This window comes from Hypomesus nipponensis, chromosome 9, assembly GCF_054491055.1.
Source record: "Hypomesus nipponensis isolate SF chromosome 9, ASM5449105v1, whole genome shotgun sequence".
In the NCBI taxonomy this organism is placed as follows: domain Eukaryota; kingdom Metazoa; phylum Chordata; class Actinopteri; order Osmeriformes; family Osmeridae; genus Hypomesus; species Hypomesus nipponensis.
In genome coordinates, this window is record NC_140369.1 from 22,898,351 (window position 1) to 22,920,266 (window position 21,916).

The following is a 21,916-nucleotide window of genomic DNA, read 5'->3' on the forward strand; positions in this document are numbered from 1 at the left end:
GGTTTTCCAGAAGCGCCTTGGTGCGGACCAAAAGTCCTTCTCCCTATCTTCTCCGAACTTCTCCCACAGCCACTGCTTTGCCTCTCTCACAGCAGAAGCCGCAGCTCTTCAGGTGTGTCGGTATATTGCAACTGCCTCCAGAGACCTCCTGGACAACAAACCAGGAAGGCCTCTTTCTTCAGTCGGACGGCTTCCCTGACCACCAGTGTCCACCACGGTGTTCGAGGGTTACCGCCCCTTGAGGCACCTAAGACCTTGAGGCCGCAGCTCTCCACCACGGCTTCAGCAATAGAAGCTTTGAACATTGCTCACTCCGGTTCAATGGCCCCAACTTCTGCAGGGATGCCTGAGTGTGAGTTGAAGATCTCATGGACAGGGGCCTCCTCCAAACGTTCCTAGTTTACCTGCATTACTTGCTTGGGCTTACCAGGTTTGTCCAGAGTCTTTTCCCACCCCCTGATCCAAGTCACCACCAGATGGTCATCAGTTGACAACTCAGCTCCTTTCTTCACCCGAGTGTCCAAAACATACAGCCTCAGATCCGACGACAGGAATACAAAATCGATTATTGACCTTCGGACTAGGGTGCTCTGGTACCACATACACGCATGAGCATCCTTGTGTTTGTTATAGATAATCCATGACTAGCACAGAAATCCAACAAAAAACATCCATTCAGGTTCAGATTGCGGAGGCCGTTTCTCCCAATCACGCCTCTACAGGTGTCCCTGTCATTTCCCACGTGCAAATTGAAGTCTCCTAGCAGCACTATGCAGGCCCCTACTGGGCCCTATACAGGACTCCATTCAGTAGGCTGAATACTCTAATCTGCTGTTTGGTGCGTATGCACAGACAACAGTCCCCCGCCACAACCCGTAGGTGTAGGTAGGTGACCCCCTCGTCCACCAGGGTAAACTCCAACATAGCTGCGCTCAGCCGGAGGCTTGTGAGTATCCCCACACCCGCCCGTTGCCTCACACCTTGGTCAATTCCAGAGAAGAATAGAGTCCATCCCTTATCAAGGAGTAAGGATCCAGAGCCACAACTGTGCGTAGAAGTAAGCCCTACCAGATCCAACTGGTAGCGCTCCACCTCCCACACCAGTTCCGGCTCCTTCCCCCCGAGCGAGGTCACGTTCCATGTCCACAGAGCCAGCCTCTGCCGGTCTGGTCCGTCGAAGCCCCTGTCCTTCACAGCCACCCAAGTAGCGGCGCACCCGACTCCCACGGTTTCTCCCATGGGTGGTGGGCCCACCAAGGATGTAGAGGGGGGTGCCACGTTGCTTCTTCGGGCTGTGCCCAACCGGGCTCCGTGGCCAACCTGGCCATCAGGTGCTTGGTGTTTTCTATTCCTTCCAGCAGTGTGTAAAGGCTATTCAGAAGGTTGATTGTATTTAAGGACTTTGTGTGTATTTTGAATGCAAAGTTTGGTTTCTACAACAGATATTATGGTTTTGACTACAATGTTTGATTTTGGGTCAAAAGTCAAGGGTTTGGCAAAAACAGTGCAAGTATGAAGATGTGTGTTTAGAGTTTGGAGAAAACACTGTACACATTCCAGAAATGTGCAATTGAGAAAAACTGTAATTTAGAGCCTTCTTTGGGCTTACTGTGTACACGTGTTGAATATACATACATCCAATGCATTATTTCTTGCTGCAATTACAGTATACCTATATTGATTGTACACCTACTAAACTGTGATTACTGAATAGTGCTATACTTTTTTTATAGCAAATGCGTTTACTTTAACAAAAAAAGGCTTTATGTGATCTGAAAGAATTGAGAACGTTAAATGGTTTTAAGGCGATTGTTTGGTTTTGCCAGAAGAGTCAGGGGTTATGAGTGTAGTAAAATTTGTTTTTGCGTTTAATGTTTTGAGAAAATTGGTGAAAGTTTCAAGAAAGCATAAAAAAATTAATCCACTCAGCAACATTGTGCATCTGCATGGCGTGAATTATCCACTAGATGGAGGATGTGTATTGCAAAAGAGAACTCGCGACTGTGGACATGGCATCTTTTGAAGCCAATGAGGAAGAGACAGACCAAATGGAGCATTGCTCACATGGAATTAAGTTAAAAAATGTAATCATTAAAGAAAATCATTGATTAATACAGGCTAGCAGTGATGGGCATTTTAGCTGCAGTCCTTGGGTAATTTAGCTGCAGCATTGGGGCTTAAGTATACAACTAAGTGTAATTCAGTAGGCTATAGGCTACCACACATAAACTTTCATACAGTTGTCCATCGATCATGGCATATTACAATATATTGGAGTGCTCGTTGCTTTTTCCCCTCAATTTATATTTTAGTTCGTTTTAAAGCTAGTAGCAAAGGTGTTTGGGGAATTGTAATTGAATACAAGTATCCATTTTCTTACTTGCCAATAATGCACCGAGCTGTGACAAATGTATCGTAAGGTCTTTTTTTAAAGCAATTCACTGTTATTGATATAGGGAGGTGTATGCTGTCCGCCAGTGCACCCTAACCATATTATATAACCTTTCATGATTTCATGTTTATGAATGAAGATATCAGAGTAGTACAGTATAGCCTACAGCGAAAGTACGAAAGTCTATATTTTCTAGCACCTTCAATTGACGTACGTACAACAACGTGCGCGTTCCCGCGTATCATAGACAAAGATGGCGGCCGCCGCCGGATCAGGTAAACCGAATTCATAGTCGCACATATATGATATTGAGGTCAGTTTTTAGCGGTATATCATTTCATTAAAATGCATATACATGTAATGTATCATGTCACACTTGTAAATTATAGTTTATATATTTCGACTAGTGCGAGATTATTCATACGACGGCAGTTCTAGCTAGCTAGCAAACCGTTAGCCAAACTGGCTGTAATATTACTCTACCGGGTAGCTATATATTGCAGCAGTCGACTCGCCCTCCTCGTAGCCTGGTGCACATGATGAAACATTAGCCAGAACGCTAGCCAACGAGTTCGATTAATATCTCCAAGAAGTCTTTGCTCATTAGATATTATTTGGTGTATAATGTGGCGCCTATTACTTAAACAAGCAAACCAAGTTACCGAGTTAGCGAGGCTAGTTTGCGTGATTAGCGGCGAGGTTTTCGGCATGCTAGCTGGTTGTGGTACTGATAGCTTTTTCTAGTGCAGAGTCATGTCTCTGCAGAGCTAGCTTGCTAGCTAACTAACTACGCCAAACAAGACGGGAACTCCGTGGCACTTATTCAGATTGAAATAGCAGTACTCTCAAAGTCGCAGAGCTCGTGGCAACTGTTGTATGGTCAAATATGAGAAATATGCTTACAAAATAAAATTGCCGTGACCTTACTGGCTAACAATAATAAGCGTTTTTCTAGCAAACTGGCTAATATTTTCTTTCAGCCCAAGCTTAAGTAACGCCCCTAACTATAGGCTAAAGCCATCTAGTATGTCGCCAGCTAACTAGAATGTCGTGTGTGAACACCAAAAAACACAATTTGGGTACATGTCAATAGTACAATAATTTACGTAATATGGCCACGTTCTCAATTTACTTTAACAAGTAATGTTAGCTGAGTTGTTGAGACCTCCATTACATAAACTCGTTAAAACTCGTGTGAATATTTAGCTCAAGGTAATCTAGACTTAATTCATTTTTATGAAGTTTGTGACCACCTCGGAGTTCACTTATTGAACACCTCACATTGTTCCATGAAATCTCATAGTGGAGTCTACATGCAACATGAGAGCACTATGCTTTTCGTTTCAAATTTAAAACCAAGCACACAAAATGAACCCCGTCAGTAAACTAGATTATGATGAAGTGTATGTAACAGTTGACTTAGTAGAGTTGTCAATCGAAAAAAACGATTTAATAACTTAATCCAACCCAACAACACATATCATGGAACATCTTCAGATTACTGCTGGTGAACCTAGTTGAGGATAATGCTGTCCCACCCTCTTCTGCTTTGAAATCTCTCTAAATAGGCGTCAAAGTTCCCCGTAACTTTCGGTTGCTGGAGGAGCTGGAAGAGGGCCAGAAAGGTGTAGGAGATGGGACTGTGAGCTGGGGACTTGAGGATGATGACGACATGACACTGACCCGCTGGACTGGCATGATTATTGGGCCGCCCAGGGTGAGAGAGCATACTAGACCAATCATTTAACCACTGTCACGTCATTAAATCCCTGGATTAAGAGATATATTATTACAATTCTAAATGTTTTAATTGTCTTTCAGCCTAGTTTTACCTCACTAGCTTCCCTCCTTCGCCTCGCAGTCCATCCCTTGATTCTTCCCTCCACCATGTCTCTGTTTTGTAGTGCCCACCCCAGTATGCAAGATTCTTACAATATGGTTAATAGTACAAGGTATCAAAATAGTAAGGCAGAATTGTCCTGCCTTAAAATATTGTTGCTGTCCAATGTCCCCCCATTCCAGACAATCTATGAGAACAGGATGTACAGTCTTAAGGTAGAATGTGGACCCAGGTATCCTGAGACTGCCCCTTTCGTCCGCTTCGTGACCAAGATCAATTTAAATGGCGTGCACAACTCCAATGGTGTCGTAAGTTTCTTATGCCATTACTTCTTATTCTCCGGGCAGGGTGGTGGGATCACTTCAATGTGTGGCAGTTCATATTTCTCAACTCTGCCTGTTGCTGTTAAAGCTTCACTTGTGTAGAAGCTGCACGTAACGTAGGCTGTGGAGAGGAGTAGAGGAGGGTGTTTGTATTTAGTATGTGCCTAACCCTAACCAAGCCTCCGTTGGATCAGTCTTTCACATTAGTGGTCTTAGACCAACTCCTAGACTTCAGTGTTTCACAGGTGCACACTGGAGCTCAGTAGTCACCGTGTTTGGGGATATATTTCTTGTATATTTTTGGGACTATGATCTTAAATGCACGTGTAGCCATGCCTCCTCCTTGGGGTAAGAGTGTACATGCCTCCCACCAGGTGGACACGCGGGCGGTGGCAGCTCTGGCCAAGTGGCAGAACTCGTACAGTATCCGTGTGGTGCTGCAGGAGCTCAGACGGCTCATGATGTGCAAAGAGAACATGAAGCTGCCCCAGCCGCCCGAAGGCCAGGTCTACAGCAACTGAGCCTCCCCCCAGCGGCCTGCCTGTTCAACTCTGTTCTTCACTGTCCCTCCCTCCCCCGCCCGCCATCCACATGCACACACACATGCACACATGCGCCGCACACACACACAGAAATGCAAAGTACACTTGCTCAACGCTTCCTTTCAACTAGACCGACACACCACACAATTTATGTACATGGATTAAAAGCTTCCTCTGAAATACACGTATGTATATCTATATGTATATATATACAGATACACATAAACACCGCAGCAGGTTGCCTCTATTATTTCCAAGACTCTTGGAAAAAAACAAAACCCCATTCTCACGTAACCCCCTCTTTGCCAGGTCCCCCTCCCACATAGTCTTTCTTAAACCATGCTCACTTTCTCTCTCTGGAGCGTTTCATTGAACCGAGAGATGGATGCTCGGGTGAACACCACCCCTCACCCCCCACCGCCTCAACACTCACCGTGCAGATCAGACATTATGATACAACTACAAACCAATACTGTACATCTTACTAATCTTGTTTTTTTATTATCTTTGTGTTCTACATCCAGATTGTAAAATAACATAAATGATCTTATTGAGTGTACCTATCTTATGTGTGTGCTGGATTCTTCAACAAAGGGTGGCGGTGGCTGCATTTGACTATAATGCAGGTCGTAATGGGTGGGATTCAAGACATCCTGCTGCTTTTGGAAAATTCTTGTTGGGCCCCTATTGTAAGACAGACTTAAGAAATGTGCTCTTCGTCTTGTCACTGAAACTTAAGTGTGTAACCAAAATCAACCTAGTCATTGTGGGCCAGAAGTGTCTTGTTACCAAAATGTTAACAAATTGAGAAAAGAAACAGTCCCTAAAACGCTGCTATTTGGGGAAACAAAAGAGGAGGGGGAGTTGAGTGGGTCCATTTTACAAAGCTGCAAAGGTCTCAGACAAGTCACACGTTTTCCTCCCGTTTATGTGAATAACCGGGGTCTTTACTCAAGCACATGTACGGTACATCAGGTTAATTAACCAACATATATTCAACAGCAACACGTGTATCAGCAGGGCAGTCCCTCTATGTGCTCCACACGCCTGTTTTCTCTAACTTGTCCTTTGTGCCATATAGTTCATAGCAATTTATAATGATTTAATGACGATTTAGTATAGGTGATAGGTGAGGAAAAAGTAATACAATTTTCTCTTAAAAAATAAGTACATGGGATTTCAGATGCTGAGCTTCAGTGCTTGGCCTCTTATCGGATTCACCACAGTCATGTTTCCTGAGAGTTTGGTGTGAGGAGTATATGGGAGGGTTCTCTATTTGAGATTGACTTGTGAACTCTCTTTCAGCCTCCTCATTGAAAGCCCATGGAATGAAATGTATGGCTATAGATGTTTTATTTTATAACGGGTGTGAATCTAGTCTGGGTGACCTGTGCATGGTTTTATTTGAATTAAACATTACTTTTGCATGTGTTGGTGTCCTGATTGTTGAGACCTGTTCTCTACCAGAAAACTCCCATCAATCTTGCCAGCATCCGGTTTCCTTACACGTGGACATAAGTGTACCTTATGTACCATGAATATAACTTTTGTATCCAGTTTTGTTTGAAAAACAAATCAATTTCTGAGGTCAACAGCCAGAATTCACCCCTTCCACTATGAACCTGAGGCCACGACAAGTTTTGTACTAAGATAGTGTTAGACAACCTTGAAGAAACCATGCAAGAGAAACTGGCCCCTTTCAAAGAGAATTAGGCGAACAACAACAGAGTTGACTTGTTTATTTACCATGCTACCAGGCAAGCAGGAAGTAAAGTCTACTCAGCATTCAGTATTTGTTTTTGTCCACCTGGCTGGATTGACGGCAACCTGCAGCCCATCTCTGGGATGCTTTGCAGCGCTTCCCGTTCGACAGCTGTTGCTTGTCTGGATGGTGTGACGGTCCACCACTGCGAGGATGGAGACTGGCGTCAAAGGGCAGGCTGGTGGAAGGGACAAAGGGAGGCATGTGACAAGGGACTCAGGAGAAAGCAAAACAAATTTATCACAATGAGAGACAGCTGGGTGTGCCAGACTGCTCTCAGCTCATCATACTGGAGTCCTCTGCGACCCCCAAGAAAGAGTGCCAGAGATGAACCACAGAGCCTATAAATGAACAGTCATTCAGTACAATATATACAAAGTTATTGAATACATTTCTCCATGCACCTTGCACTATACTTTATCTGATTTTTTCTCTCTCTGAATATGGGAGTCACATTAAGTTACTAAGCAAATAAACATTTTCAGTTTTTTGGGATGGATTGCACTTCCGTAACAGGTCTTTTTTTGTTGTTTGTTGTTTTCTCTTTTCGCCTAAACAACCTCTTACTATGTCCCTGTCACTGTTTGCAAATGGCAAATAAACCACAGTTAGGGAAGTACATCTACGCAACCACAATATTAACCTTTTATGTAAACTTTTTTGTGTTGCATTTATGTGTCGGTGTGTGTACCATGTGTGTTTTGCAAGGGCAAATTTAAATGGACAACATTCAATCAGCCTAATTGTATTTGCTTGGATGGACAAGCACTCTATCATGCCTACTGTATCCCTGGTGAAAGGGATGGCAACATACAGACAATCCATCAGTCACCATAATTGCATGTGTATGAACAACATTCCGACCATTCCTAGACCTACCTGTCTAGAAGGGATGTGGGTGTGTATGTGTTTGAGAGGGGGCTAGAATATTTATAAAGCACAGGATCACACACATTTACCAGATAAGATAGCAGAAAGGACAACAATCAGGAAGAGTGCATTAACACAAACTTTTAGTTTTAGTGCACTCAAACTTGTGTTTTTTTTATTTTTATACTGATGCTATCCTTGATGCTTTTAAAATAAAACATGAATGCACAGATTTACAAAATATACACATTTAAAAATGTGTATATCCATTTTTACAAGAAATGTCACAGAGGGTTTCACATACGCCCATAGAACTGCCCCTCTGCCATCTTAAACCCTCAGTGATGGCACACATTGCAGTTTTATCTCGATTGCTACAGTGCTTATTTTCGTAAAGTTCTTAAACCCCTTCTATCAAAAGTAGATTTTGATTTGTTTAATTTCAATTTTCCAAAATCTAAAGTAGGTTGATGTACTGTATGGATTTTATAGTGAACTATCTTCTTTTATACACTTGATATGTTCGTTATTCACAGGTCTGCACAGACTGGCTGATTATCATATGAAATATCTCTAGTTGCACACCATCTCGATAATTAACTCATTTCCACGACGTACTCCATTTGTTGTATTCAGATGTAAAACACAGGCGGAGTGTAGACCAGTTGTGGGAGGTGTCAGATGGTCATTGACACACACTCCCCACACCATTCTACCAAGCGACCTTGTGTGTGTGTGGAGGCTGCTCCGAGCAGTCTGGAGAGCCCCATCTGCTCACAGGGTCAATACCACTCACACACACTCTCACACACACTTTTTTTCTCCTAACGTGTGTGTGAGAGTGTGAGGGACCCACAGTTAGAGTACCAATTAGCTAAATGGACAGATTTGGGCTTTGTGAATGATTATCATTTTGTTCTAGTGAGAGCATACCCTTAAAATCTCTGATTCAGATACTTTTTTGAGAAGCTTGTCACACTTATTTTGCTTTTTTTTTGTCTCTCATGGTTAATTAAACAAGGCATTGTTACAGTATGGAATGTAAACTTGTGGAAAAGTGTTCTTCTTTACTCGAGCCATGAAAAAAAGTGTTTACAGGGCATTTGATGTCCCAGATATTTCATAGAGGTCATGCTAAGTTAGCCAAAGTAACTCGTTGAACAAGCCAAATAAACCAGGGGCTTGTAACCCCCCCTCAACCCCATGTCCGAGCTCTTCCAAACCTCTGGTTCCATGGCCCTGGTCTGGCCCTGGTGTAATGTAGCCCCAGAATGGTCATGGTCCAGTCTAGCCCATGTGCATGACTAGGAGGTGACGGAATGTAGCCCTCTCACTCATTCTCAGACCTCCTTCAACCCCCCCCCCCCCCCCCCAACACAGATCCATACTCGGCACACACATCCCTTTACGCTCCCCTCACGCACATTATGAAAGCCCAGCAGATGGCCCAGAGACAAAGAGTGTAGGGTGTGAGAGGCCCCCCCCACCAACACACACTCTCACTTTTAAGCACGCAGTCTATGGTCTTAGTCGTGCAGCTGGCCCCTATCACACCCACTCTCTCCCTCCAGCCTGCTTTTTTGTGAAGCCACGTGCCTCTCAATTAAGCAGAATTTACGATACTTTCCACCCCACCCCCTTGCTCATCCACTCTACCCAGATACGGCCATCACTCTCTTACACTATTTCATTTGGCGAAATGAGCTGTTTTTATGCGGACATTAGACCAAACGATATGCAACGTCCTTTTCAGAGAGACCTCCCCATCCTTTCCGCTTCCATTTGGGTCCTTTTGCAGGTCATTTCCCCTTTTGACAGCGTAGTAGAACCAGACCAGCGTTGAAGGGCTATTTGGCGGAGAGCCATTTAGTGTAAGTGCTCTCAAGGCCACCGAATGACACTTGTAGAGACAATGTCACCCCTGGTGACACCATCAGTTGATTGTGTATTGAATGGGGGATAGAGAAGTGATATATGCACCCCAGGGCCAAAAATATTCAGCATTATCATCAGAGAAAGAAGTCGGAGCCAATCTTTCCCTGGGAAAGTTAATTTACTCACTGGTGCAGCATGGAAGGCCTTTTGTCAGAACCAGGTGCCAAGGACATCGAGGCAGTGTACTTTCAGAAGATAAACATGGTTATTTCAGTAATGGAAGAGTGACAATGGTACACAGTCATTTTTAATGGAGGCCCACGTTGGATGTAATGTATGGTAATGTGATGGACACTTTCTTTTATCAAAAATGTTTAGAACACACACTCAGTCATCAGTCTGCATTGCGCAGTGTTGTTTGAAAGTACATATTTGTGAGATTGTTGAGTGATTATTCAATTTATTCAATGGAGAATACTTCCAAAACCTTTCCATTTTAGAATGCTGCACCAAAATCCATTGCTCCTTGGCCCCTCATGAAAATCAATGTAGCTGTACCATGCATCTGTTTCTACTATTGTCACTTTTCCTGGCTCCATCTACCATACGGCATGTTTTTGCTAGCCCTCCTATCATCCTAATCATGCACTGGGTCTCCCCTCATGCCCTTTCCCCAGAAAGCGCTTCCATTTCCAGCAGCATCTGCAGCTCGGGAGTGTTCCCTGGAGGCCACGCCACGCACCATCGAACCGGCAAGCTCGGAAGCCATGAGGCGAGTGTGACAGCGTTGATTGATGAGTCCCAAAATAGAAAGGAGAGAGACAGACAGAGTCCTTTTTATCAGGACTGAGGGCTGACTAGATTGAAATGTAGTTGCACATCCTCCTCCTGTGCATCACCGTGGCCCCACCCATCCACAATGGCAATCACCGCCCTGACCGGCTCCCTGTTACATTTACATTACATTTAGTCATTTAGCAGACGCTCTTATCCAGAGCGACTTACAATATGTACAGGAACATTCCCCCAATCAATCCGGCAACCTTCTGATTACTAGCCCGATTCCCTAACTGCTCAGCCACCTGACTCCGCCCCTGTTACTCACCACCCCTGATGGGGTCTCAAAGCTCCACGTCTCTTTGGTCAACCATTACTCTGATACTCCTGGATCTCCAGGACAAGATGGAATACATGGTTGACCTTCCCCTGGAAGTGTAAACGGCCACTTCCCACTGAAGTGAGGTGAGGTTTTGCAATGTGTGTGTATGCTGCAGTACTATGTGTGTCAAATCTCTGGAGATCTTTCATGATTTGGTCTCAAAGCTTGCCTGCAAAATGTAGCCGAAAGCTGGGATAAGAAATCTGAGGAGGAAGGTGTGGTGCATGGCCAAAAAGATCTTTTAAAGAAACATTTTTCTGCAGGGGCAAGTGCCGTCTCTCCAGCTATTCACACACGTCCTACAAGAGGGTGAACAGGAAAGATGGGAATTTCTCTTTCTATATTGAATTCAATAGAGCCACTAACTGCTGATTAAAAGGAAAAGACAATCAGTGTCATTCATTGGCTTGCAGCTGCCTCGTTGTCAGGTACCCAAAGAGAAAAGGAATTTAGTCAGCCGCTGAAAAGATGCCTTAGTGAAAAGGACCTACGTTTGTTTTTCCGAGGGCCCTCCACTGATGACTGGATGTGATTAGCACAAATTATCTCACTTATCGCTGTTAAAACAGACCTCAAAAGCCCCCTCTCTAGGCTCTATGCCCTTCTCACCATACAGTTGGTAGAATAGAGACTAAATTATGTTTTTGGCTGGAATCACAATCTCCTCACACTCACCGTAATTGTGAAATCTGAATTTGAATCACCTATGAAAACAAGTACTGACATGACAAGAATATATGTAGGCCTATCTAACTAAGATAGTACCTCATGTAAAATATACGTGTTCTTGCTTTGCCCTTTATTGTGTACTGATGACAGTTATGCAGTTAGACCAGGCCTAAAAAGACATCTTGTAGTTTGAAAGAAAGTGTTCTGTGGGCTTTTTGGAGACCCCCAGGGGTCTATGGCACAAGCAGACCTGGCTTTAGCGTTCCAGGAAGCGTAAGAGTCCTGATATGGTCAGGACTAAGATACTGTGGTTGTTGTCTCTATGATTCAGGGCCGTAATCATAATGTATATTGGGGGGGACACATCCCCCCCCAATATTCAAATCTGGTCAATATGTCCCCCCCAATATATTTATATAACAATATAAAATATTATTGTGCTACGCTATGACAGGCAACCACACACGCTGTCCCAAAAAAAAAGATTATCCCATGTGTAAATTAATAAAAAATTACAGTTTTCAGGGGGGGACCCTCAGACTCCCCAGCAAATTTCACCCCCCCCCCAATGTTGACTCCATGGCTACGGCCTTGCTATGATTATACAACAAACTATACTGCCTGATTGTATATTAAACACCTGTTGGCTGTATGTCATTACATTTACATTACATTTATGCATTTAGCAGACGCTTTTATCCAAAGCGACTTCCAAGAGAGAGCTTTACAAAAGAGCATAGGTCACTGATCTGAATGAGGTAGCCCCAAACACTGCAAGCAGCCAAAACATGAAGCATATATTGTGAAAAACTAAACAAGTGCCAAAGGGAAGACCCATAAGAGCATGCGGTTATACAAGTTTCAAATTAAAACAACATGAACCCCAAAAAATGCAAGACTGTACCTGTAGAAGAACAATCAACAGTAAAATATTTCACAGCGAGTACAAGAGTTCAAGAGTTAACTTCGTTATAACTAACCTACAAGAGCAACAAGTCTCTCAATAAGAGTCATTGTGATCCTGGAGGAAACTAACGTCAGGTTCAATCAAGCAATCATTCCTAAGTGCCGTTGTACTCCCTTTCTCTTTCGTTGGACTCCCGTCATCTTCATTTTGATCTATTCACTCTCAATTCTGTCCTCTGATCTTTATGCCTTCAGGTGACGTTGCTACTACCACCGTAATACTACGGTTGGGTGGTGCTAATAGGTCACAGACTTCAGTAAGTTATGGCATGCAAAGGATGTGCAATAACTGAATGCATGTGAACATACGCAAATTAAGCACTTTAACCTCATAGTCATTGTTTTATTCAAAATGTGTTGTACTGTAGAGCCAAAAAAACAAAAATGTATGTCACTGTTCAAAAACTCACTTGAAAGCTGGTGTGGTGTATGTGACATATGAAATTCTAAGAATGAATCAAATGGGGTTTGTGTGGATGTTTGGATTTTGTTTTGTTTTTCCTCGTTTTTTTGCCAATAATAAATAAATTACACACCATATTAAGTAATCAAAGTAATATCTAAAGAGGATATTTAATGGGACACATTCAACTGTGCACTGTTGCAAAATACTGGATGGCAGTCAGTCTGTGATGCCATATTGTGAAGCTTCCAGGCAAACTGTACACGCCTTGTGGAGCCATCTGGATGTGAGAACCATCCAGGCTTTGTTAAAGCTGTGTGTGTGTGTGTGTATGTGGCCCCTGCAGAGATTGACCCTGTCTCCCCCATTGACTCTTAGGGGTCACCTCGCCACAGTGTACGAGCTAGAAGTCACACAGCTATTGTGATTTGAGGAAGGCTGAGCTGGCATGACGGTGAACAGAAACTTAGAAGAGGTGTGTAAAAATGCCATCAAATTGGAAATATTCACAAATATTACAGTAGACATACTCCTATACTACAGTATACTACAGGAAATAACCTGTGCGTAATATTCTAGGAATTTTGAGAATGCCCAGATGTCTACATAATTTAAATAGAAAGAAAGGCAAATCTTTAGTAATTATATAAAATAAAAATTACTTTGGCTTTGTGTGAAATGGCTGTGTGTAAAAAGAAAATTACTTGTCATACTTGCTTGTCCATATACATGGCTTTGCAGTGAAATCTATATCCCTACTCAAGTCATTATACAGTTCAAATTCAATTCTGTGAACATGAGGCATTGCAGATGCAATTTTCAGAGAACGTAGAAGAGAGGGAGAGAGAGTGAGAGAGGCAGAGCTTTTCAGGGCAGCATAAACTGTGTTAGCGACTTCATTTCAAGACAATGGGGGGACAAGATGCTGTCTGTAGTGTCACCCACGTGCTCCCACCATGCTATTGTCTGCTCTCCTTTCTTTGCTAGGGAAAGGGATGAAGGGGTGAAAGCGAGGAGGGGGAAGGGGCAAGTTTAGCTGCAGTGGGAGTGTGTGTATGAGAAAGGGAGTGTGTGTGTGTGTGTGTATAAGCCTGTGTGCACCCTCACGCATGTGGTTGTGTGTGTGCGGGGATGCACAGACGGCTTGTGGTAATTTGATGTGTGTCCCTGGGGATGTTTGATGGATTAATGCTAAGAAGCTCCCTTTTCCAAAGCACCACCTGATCTTTGGGGGCTCGTGCCCCATATAAAAGGCTGCTGCGTTAGTGCTGAGCTCAGCTAGTAGTCATCTCTCTCCTCTCTGTCTCTCTACCTCTGTACTTCATTTCTCTCTCTCCTCTCTGTCCTCTCACCAGCCTTCTGTCCCTTTCCAACCTTTTCTATCTCTCTTCTCTGGGCAAAGAGGATATTCAGGCCAAAAAGAGTTGTTGTCTTTTTTTTCTTTTTTTTTTTTTAAGAGGAACATTTCCAGAGCATCATTATTTACGTCATCAGCCACCATTTTGGTTTCTTAGACTTAGTCTTCAAGTGTTTTTGTATTTTTTTTTCCGTAATATTTCCATGTGGCTCTAGCGCTTTTGACTGTTGTGAAAATGCCACGTTCCTTTTTGGTTAAACAACTGAAAGTCCATGACTTCGCTACCTCCGGTCATCATCATCCTCACCACCATCACTCGACTGGATCTTATTCTGTGACACGTGCCATCACCGAGTCTGCAACCAACTTGGCGGTCCGTTTAAGTGAAAATGGTGAGTGAGTCTATGGAACAACAAAACATGTTTTCATCTGCTGGAATGCTATGTGCTCTTAGTTTTTTCTGTCAATTAGATGTATTTTCCTTAATCAAGTTGAGGTTATTTTATGCCTGAGATTTGTTGTTGGTGTTCATTTGTATCGCACTTAAAGAAAAGAAAATGCTGAAACAAAACAAAATAACAGATCAACATATTTATTCCTGTTGCCCCCCCCCCGATGTGGGGGCTGTGTTGTTGTTTGCTTCCTAATTCCCCACAACACCCTTCCCCCTTAATGCACACACACACGCACACATACACACACACCATGCCTCCAGACTTTTGTTTACTCATTTCAGCAATGCTAAATAGTATTCAGGTCATGCCACAACAATCAGCTTAATACTAGACCCACATCACACAGTAGGCTTTGGGGGAGCTTTAAGACTATTGTCTACGTGCGTAATGAACGTACGTGGATGCAAGCATCGGCGCCTGGCCGTAGCCTTTATGAATTCTGCAACCTCAGTAGAAAGCAGATCCCCACATGGGACCCATTTGTCCTTCGTTGGTGCCGTCGCCCTTGAGTCTTTCTCTTATCATCCACTAACCCCCTGTGCTTCATCCTTCCATCCCCTCATCCTTCCATCCCCTCATCCTTCCATCCCCTCATCCTTCCATCCCCTCATCCTTCCATCCCCTCATCCTTCCATCCCCTCATCCTTCCATCCCCTCATCCTTCCATCCCCTCATCCTTCCATCCCCTCATCCTTCCATCCCCTCATCCTTCCATCCCTCCAGCCCCCACTCTATCTGACCTTACAGGACGTTACACATCCACTGGGGTTAGGATTGCGGCAACCCAATCTGTGTCTGGTATAGAGTGAAGTAGCCTCTGTGAAGGAAGTGCATCGATTGGACATATAGAATGTCAGATGTTTGAGAATAAGCCTCTTTTGTTCATTATATGTAATTAGAGAGTACTGTAAACTTCACAAATACATTGCCTCTACGAGTGCATTTCAATGAGGGTCTATGGAAATTTGTCGTGGTTTTTTTGTGTGGAATGTGACTGAGCATCACCGAAGCTTGGGCTCACCAGATCATTTGTCCCCCCCAGATTTAGGATGCCAGCTGTCTAGTTCCCTTTGTGTTGCAGGGGGGAGTGCAGTATACTCCGCACTGCTGTCAAGATCAGACTATGAACCCCCACCCACCACCCACCACCCCACTCCTTCATCCCCCAACACACACACACACACATGCACACACTCTAAGTCCTTCCTTCCCCATTTTGCCCACATAACACTCCACCTGTCACTCAATATCCCCATTACCGTCCTCCCAGCACTTTCAAAACACCCCAGATGGGGCAATGATCTGATTAAAATGATTTAGCGGTTTAGGGATTTCTCTACTCAGACATTCTGTGTGTCTGCTGCTACAATCACAGATTTAGATACGCTGGCAGGGGCCAATAACAGGTGGATCAGTGGCCTGTTGAGGCGAGCCAAGTGTTTTTTTGCATTATCAATGTGTGGCAAATTTATTTTGTCATTGTGCATTGGACTTCTGTATCTGCCTGCACTTTCCATTCAGATATTTATGATAGCACTTGTTTGAGCCTGATGACTTATTGATCCGCTGTAAAACGTGAGCACTGAAGGGTCATTAATATTTCATTCACAGAGCTTGCTGAACCAGGCACTTGCAAACGGTTTCCTGTATGCAATTTCCTATTGATCTGCAAAGCCTCAGGATACAGTCAATGGTCTTTCACTAGTTTAGCTGACAATCTGAATAAAGAATCAATGAGTCATACATAAATGTGTCTATACAAAATATTTGAATTCTTCTAAGTGAAAATCTGTATTTCTTAACTTTTAGAGTTAGGAAGTGTTTACCAAAATCTCTTTGTGAATATATTTCAGGCTAAGTCTGTCTCTTTATGCAGGATACATCCATGATTACCTCATTCCCTCGGTGTGCCAGAACACAAAGGAGGCAGGGTTGCCGAGAGGGGTCCCCAAAGTCCTCTCCTCAGGACCCCTGTACTCCCCGAGGAACGCAGGGGGGGGAGCGGGGGGGAGGAGTTCTCCGACCACGACATGGAGCATCCCGACAGCCCCCGCTCCAGCGCTGCCGAGTCGGACAGCAGCAGCTGTTTGGGGTCCGAGAGCTCCGAGGGCTTCTCCCCCGCCTTCCTCATTTCCGATGGACGCTCCCGGAGAGCGACCACTCAGAGGTGCCCCCGCAAGGGCAGCCACCCTGACAGCAGCGACGAGGGGACCTCTACAGAGTCAACACCAACCAAGGGCAAGTCAAAGGGGCCAGGACGTTACACGTGCGGCGAGTGTGGCAAAACCTATGCCACCTCCTCCAACCTGAGTCGCCACAAGCAGACGCACCGCAGTCTGGACAGCCAGCAGGCCAGGAAGTGCCCCACCTGCCATAAGGCGTACGTATCCATGCCTGCACTCGCCATGCACATGCTCACTCACGACTTGCGCCACGAGTGCAACGTATGTGGCAAGGCATTCAGCCGACCCTGGCTCCTTCAGGGTCACATGAGGTCACACACGGGGGAGAAGCCCTTTGCCTGCGCCCACTGTGGCAAAGCTTTCGCCGACCGATCCAACCTGCGCGCCCACATGCAGACACACTCGGCCTTCAAGCACTACACCTGCAAGCGGTGTGACAAGAGCTTTGCGCTGAAGTCTTATCTGAACAAGCACTATGAGTCAGCCTGTTTCAAAGGGTCTGGGGACGAGGATGACTGCAGCTCCGAAGACTGAGCAAGTCACATCCACAACAACAACATTTTAGAACTTTGTCCCATCCAAGTTAAGAGACATTCAGTTAGCACTTCAGAAAATACATTTAATATCAAGAGGTGATTTAAATAACTGAAATCTCTCTCGCACATCTTCCTGCTCCTGCCTTTAATGAAAGCAATAACGCCACTTACGTTTCCTCTTACAACTGGAAGATAATATTAATAACTGACTTAAAGCGCAAAGGTGGATGTGTGGACTCAATTTCTAAAAGATGCACTGTTTATTAGGCTGCAATATTTCCAGTAATATTTTGTTAACCAGAGAGCTCTTAATGACCATCAATTTCTTTGTTATTATGTATTTGTGTATTTATTCATTTATTTATGTAGTATTGACTATTTATTGATCAGATTATATGATTGATTATTTATTTACTAATTAATTGTGCAATTGTGCATCTATTTATTTAATTTATACATTGAACTTCTGATTAATAAAACTCTGTATTATATTTCAACAAAAAGTCAATGCTGTAAATGGTCTCAACCATGTTAGTTATTGATATGTAAATCTATGCACTATAAAGGAGAAAGGTCTTTTAAACCTACATTTGAACCTATGGACACAATACGTGGTTATACTTCCAATGTGGTTATACTTCCAATGTGGAAAGTATTATCTTTCTAATTTTATGAAGTCTTGATATTACGAATTAATATGTTATCTTTATGGGCTACTGTAACTGACTCTATGTAGCCATAAAACATTTGAATGTTTAATTAACTTCAATTAATATTTTTTAATTTACATTGCTACAAGGTCCTCATTAAATATAATATCAACATCAGCCAGCCATTTAATGACTTGAAATGTTATCAGGATCGGGTCTTAATCAGGATATCATTATTCTAGAAATCAACATTCTTTCAGAATCTTCCAAACAGAAAACATCTGACAGTAAAAAATCTGACATTTCAGTGTCTCAAATAAATTGAGCATATACTTCCAAAAACATTTTTGGGAGACTCCTTGAAAGATATAGAATGTCATGATCTCTCTCGTTTCAATATGGTCATCCTGTTCTGAACTGTAGTATCTCTGCTGCCCAGCAGAGGGGGAAATCGCATTCACTGAATGTAAGGTATAGTAAGTACATCAAAACAAACGGTCTACTGTGCATTGGCCAAATAACAATAAAAAACAAGTCACTGTACCTGAAATTATGTGTTCTCTGGAAGAAGAAACCCATCACTGGGTCACATGAATTTATTTTGTGTCAATGTACACAAATTAAGCATACATTTCTTGCATGTTACCAACCACAAATACTAACAAGAAAGGTGAGTGACATCTCACACACATGAAAGTGGAAACTCACGTAGCATTCGGAGTGCATTGTACAGGTTTCCTCTTTCTGTGTTTAGACACCCCAGCTTAACCTGTGTTCCAGAGCCTTCTTTTGGGTCAAAGACTTCTCCTGCCTCCACTTTATCCCCCTCACAACACCATGCCAGAGGGCTGGGGACAGGATATGTACTGGGTCAGGTGTCATGAGAACCAGGCTGCCCTACCCCGACTGGTCCAAATGGGCCTAAACCCCCCCCCCCCCCCCCTCCGTCTCCTCTTAGACCCCTGGTCCCCAGAGAAGAATCAGCTATGCAGTCCAATGTGCTGTCAAGACTATTTTGAGACACAATGCTGCTCATGAAAATACACACAATTGCATGTATACTCAATCATATGCATTTCTGTGTAAGAATGCACACAAACACTCTCACACACATACACAAAACCCCATTCTCCTAGAAAGGATGCAGTCGTAACAGCTTTACCCTACTGTACGTGTAGCTACACAATTATGGTAGGGGCGCCAGCCTCTCTCTTGTCTTTGGTCTATAAAGGAGGAAGACAAACACAGACCTCCAGCCATCCCCCATATCCAGAGCAGGTAAGGTCACTGGAAGGCTAGAGCGGATGGCCTTTTTAATAGTCTCCTTTATCAAATATCTGTCTTTAGAAGTTGGAACAGGAGAGAGGAGCTTTTATGGCTGTCTTGTCGATATGTCTGGCCTGATAAACTCATTGACCGGAGAAAAGACAAGGGGCCCGCGGGTCCCCAGCGACCCAGGAGGAAGTCGTCTAACATGGGCCAGAAGAAAAGACTGCCCGCAGTTGACGTCGCGTGTGAGGAGACTTCCTGTTACAAGGAGGTTTGACAGTCGGGTTGTCCGGTAAGGAGCGCAGATTCTAAGGAGTGAGGAGTGGTGGCTGGAGTGACAACAAGTTAGTTTATCTGCCCTGAGGTCCAAAGGGACATCACCTGCTTTTGGATATCCATCCCAAAATATATATTTTTATTTTCCCCTGGACAATATCGTTTTTAGCGCAAGAGAAATAATTCCACTATAAAACTACACTGTAAAATGTCATTCTCTTGGGTTCTGTATACAGTGAATCATGCTGATGTCATAACTTGACCATGGTAACATGTTTTTTGTGAAAATACAAAGTAAATCTCAAATCACTTACTGAAACCCCATTTTGTCTTGTGCGTGGGATATAGGTTTTGTCTGCTGGTCAGGATGGCCATTTGTTTGTTTTACTAGCAGGGAATCCCCACCTGTCCTGATTCTTCAAGATGGCAACTGCTGTGCAAAAAGATCTGTATCTTGAGGTGAGAGGAAGAGAGGGAAAGAGAAGGAGACAGACAGAGAGAGACAGAGACTGAAGGCAGGAGCCAGGGAGGGGGGTTGAGGGGTAAAGGCAGAGCATTATCTAAAGGGAACGTTTAGGGGTCACATGAAAGCCTATACTGTTGCTCCTGTCCTCTCAGTTCTCTCAAGGAGGATGAATGAAACATAAAGACCCCTTTTGGATGTATCTAGTCACGCTGCCTTCACCCACCACTCTAAAAGAAAACAAATGTTCAAGGATATATATGATCAAAACCATGCCCATTTGAAGATGTGTCCGTCAAAATCAGGTCATAAGCCATCTTACACGTGTTAAGCATATTATGCAACTTAAATGTACAGTATATTCCCTATTTTTATATTTCATGTTTACCTCAAACGACTCGCTGTAGCTACTGACAACATTAAATTTATTACAAATACATTATAGTCTTTTAAAATGATACATCCTATAATAGGAATATTGTAAGTAAAGGTGAACTTCAAAAACGAACTTAACAGGAAACTAAAGAAGTGCATCTTTCATGTATGCCAGGATTTAAACACAGGTTGGAAACGGCTAATGTTTTCTATATGAACATGGTTATAGGGCATAACATAAGCCTGTTTTAAACTACAAGCACTCTAAGTGATAAGATAACGACCAAGTCAGCCACAATATTGTGTTAGCTTCAGCAGACTAGTGCTGTGGAGACATGCTGAGCAAAGACTCTGTGGTCAGACATGTTGATTTACCTACTCCATCAAGAACAGCTGGACGTACGGACGGGGGAGTAAGTCAGTCAGGCAGTCCAGAGAAGCTGCTCTGAGCTCCAGATTGCTCCAGTTACCTCATGCTCTATGGAAATCCAAGGATTTAATAGGCTTCAAATTTTCTGAAATATTTTTCCGTCCTTTCAACACAATTTTGTTGGTTTGATTCATTTTGATATCCCCCATCTCTTTCTTTAGCTGTCACAATTAAATTCCAACTTCACACCTCACCCACCACACACACACACACACACACACACAAACACTTCATTAACCCCCTAATCACCTCAACAGGTTTTGAATGACATTCCTTCGAGGGGGTCAAAGAATGTACACTTCCAAACTGTGAGATGGAGAAGAGAAAGTGTGTGTATGTGTGTAGGGGTCGTGTTGCTGCTCCGGGCAAGAGCAGTAAAAATCTACAGTGTCCTGGTTTATGAGTGGAACTGGGTCTTCTGCAGGTCACTGTTGTTGGTGCAGCTGAGCCCAAACCAGAGGCCTGTCAAGAGGTTGTGTTTGTGAAAACAGGCCCCTTTGATGACACTCTCTACTGTTCAATCTGGAAGCCATTTGCTTTTCCACAGAGAAAGTCTAATGGGGTCTTGGTCAGCTCCAGCCAGCATCTGCTTAGTGTTTATTTACCCACACAGCACTTAACCCATTAGACAAACTTAGTGGGGCACACTGTTGAGCCACTGGTAGATCAGCCTCTGACGATGGACAGTGAGTGCTTACTGTGCTGTTTAATTGTACATATCATGAACTATTTCTAATGGAGCACTTTGTACCATCTTGCCAATGTCTGCTGTGCAAAGTTTAATCACGCATATTCTCTCACTTTCAACAAACACTGCAATAATTGCCAACTGACTCCTTTTTCAAAGCCTTTTTTACTAATCCTATTGGTGACATTGATCATTATATTAAATAATATTTACGTAATAATGAAATATTCTGAAAGGATGTTATTTTGAAAGAATGTTTTTTTTTATACAAATGTTAAAACATAAAACATGTAAGAGACCACATGGAATGGCTGTAAACCAACACCCTGTCTAGTTGTATAGTGTTGTACAATCCAGAGTTTTGGGGGATAGAGGTCCCAAACAACACTATTGGCTCACAGCATGACTTGTAGAACCACTCCCCTTGTGTTGC

General features: G+C 43.4%; 1 protein-coding gene and 1 pseudogene across 1 annotated transcript; both read left to right on the top strand.

Annotated features, from left to right (window-relative positions):
* The first annotated feature begins 2,530 nt into the window (after nucleotides 1–2,530).
* ube2v1 (ubiquitin-conjugating enzyme E2 variant 1) lies at nucleotides 2,531–6,526 on the top strand. Its single transcript, XM_084705440.1, has 4 exons — nucleotides 2,531–2,667; nucleotides 3,961–4,109; nucleotides 4,415–4,540; nucleotides 4,930–6,526. The coding sequence occupies exons 1-4, from the start codon at nucleotides 2,646–2,648 to the stop codon at nucleotides 5,074–5,076; spliced, it is 444 nt and encodes a 147-aa protein (XP_084561566.1). The 5' UTR covers nucleotides 2,531–2,645; the 3' UTR covers nucleotides 5,077–6,526.
* Nucleotides 6,527–14,393: 7,867 nt separating this feature from the next.
* On the top strand, nucleotides 14,394–17,359 carry LOC146273504 (transcriptional repressor scratch 2-like; annotated as a pseudogene).
* The last annotated feature ends 4,557 nt before the right edge of the window (nucleotides 17,360–21,916 follow it).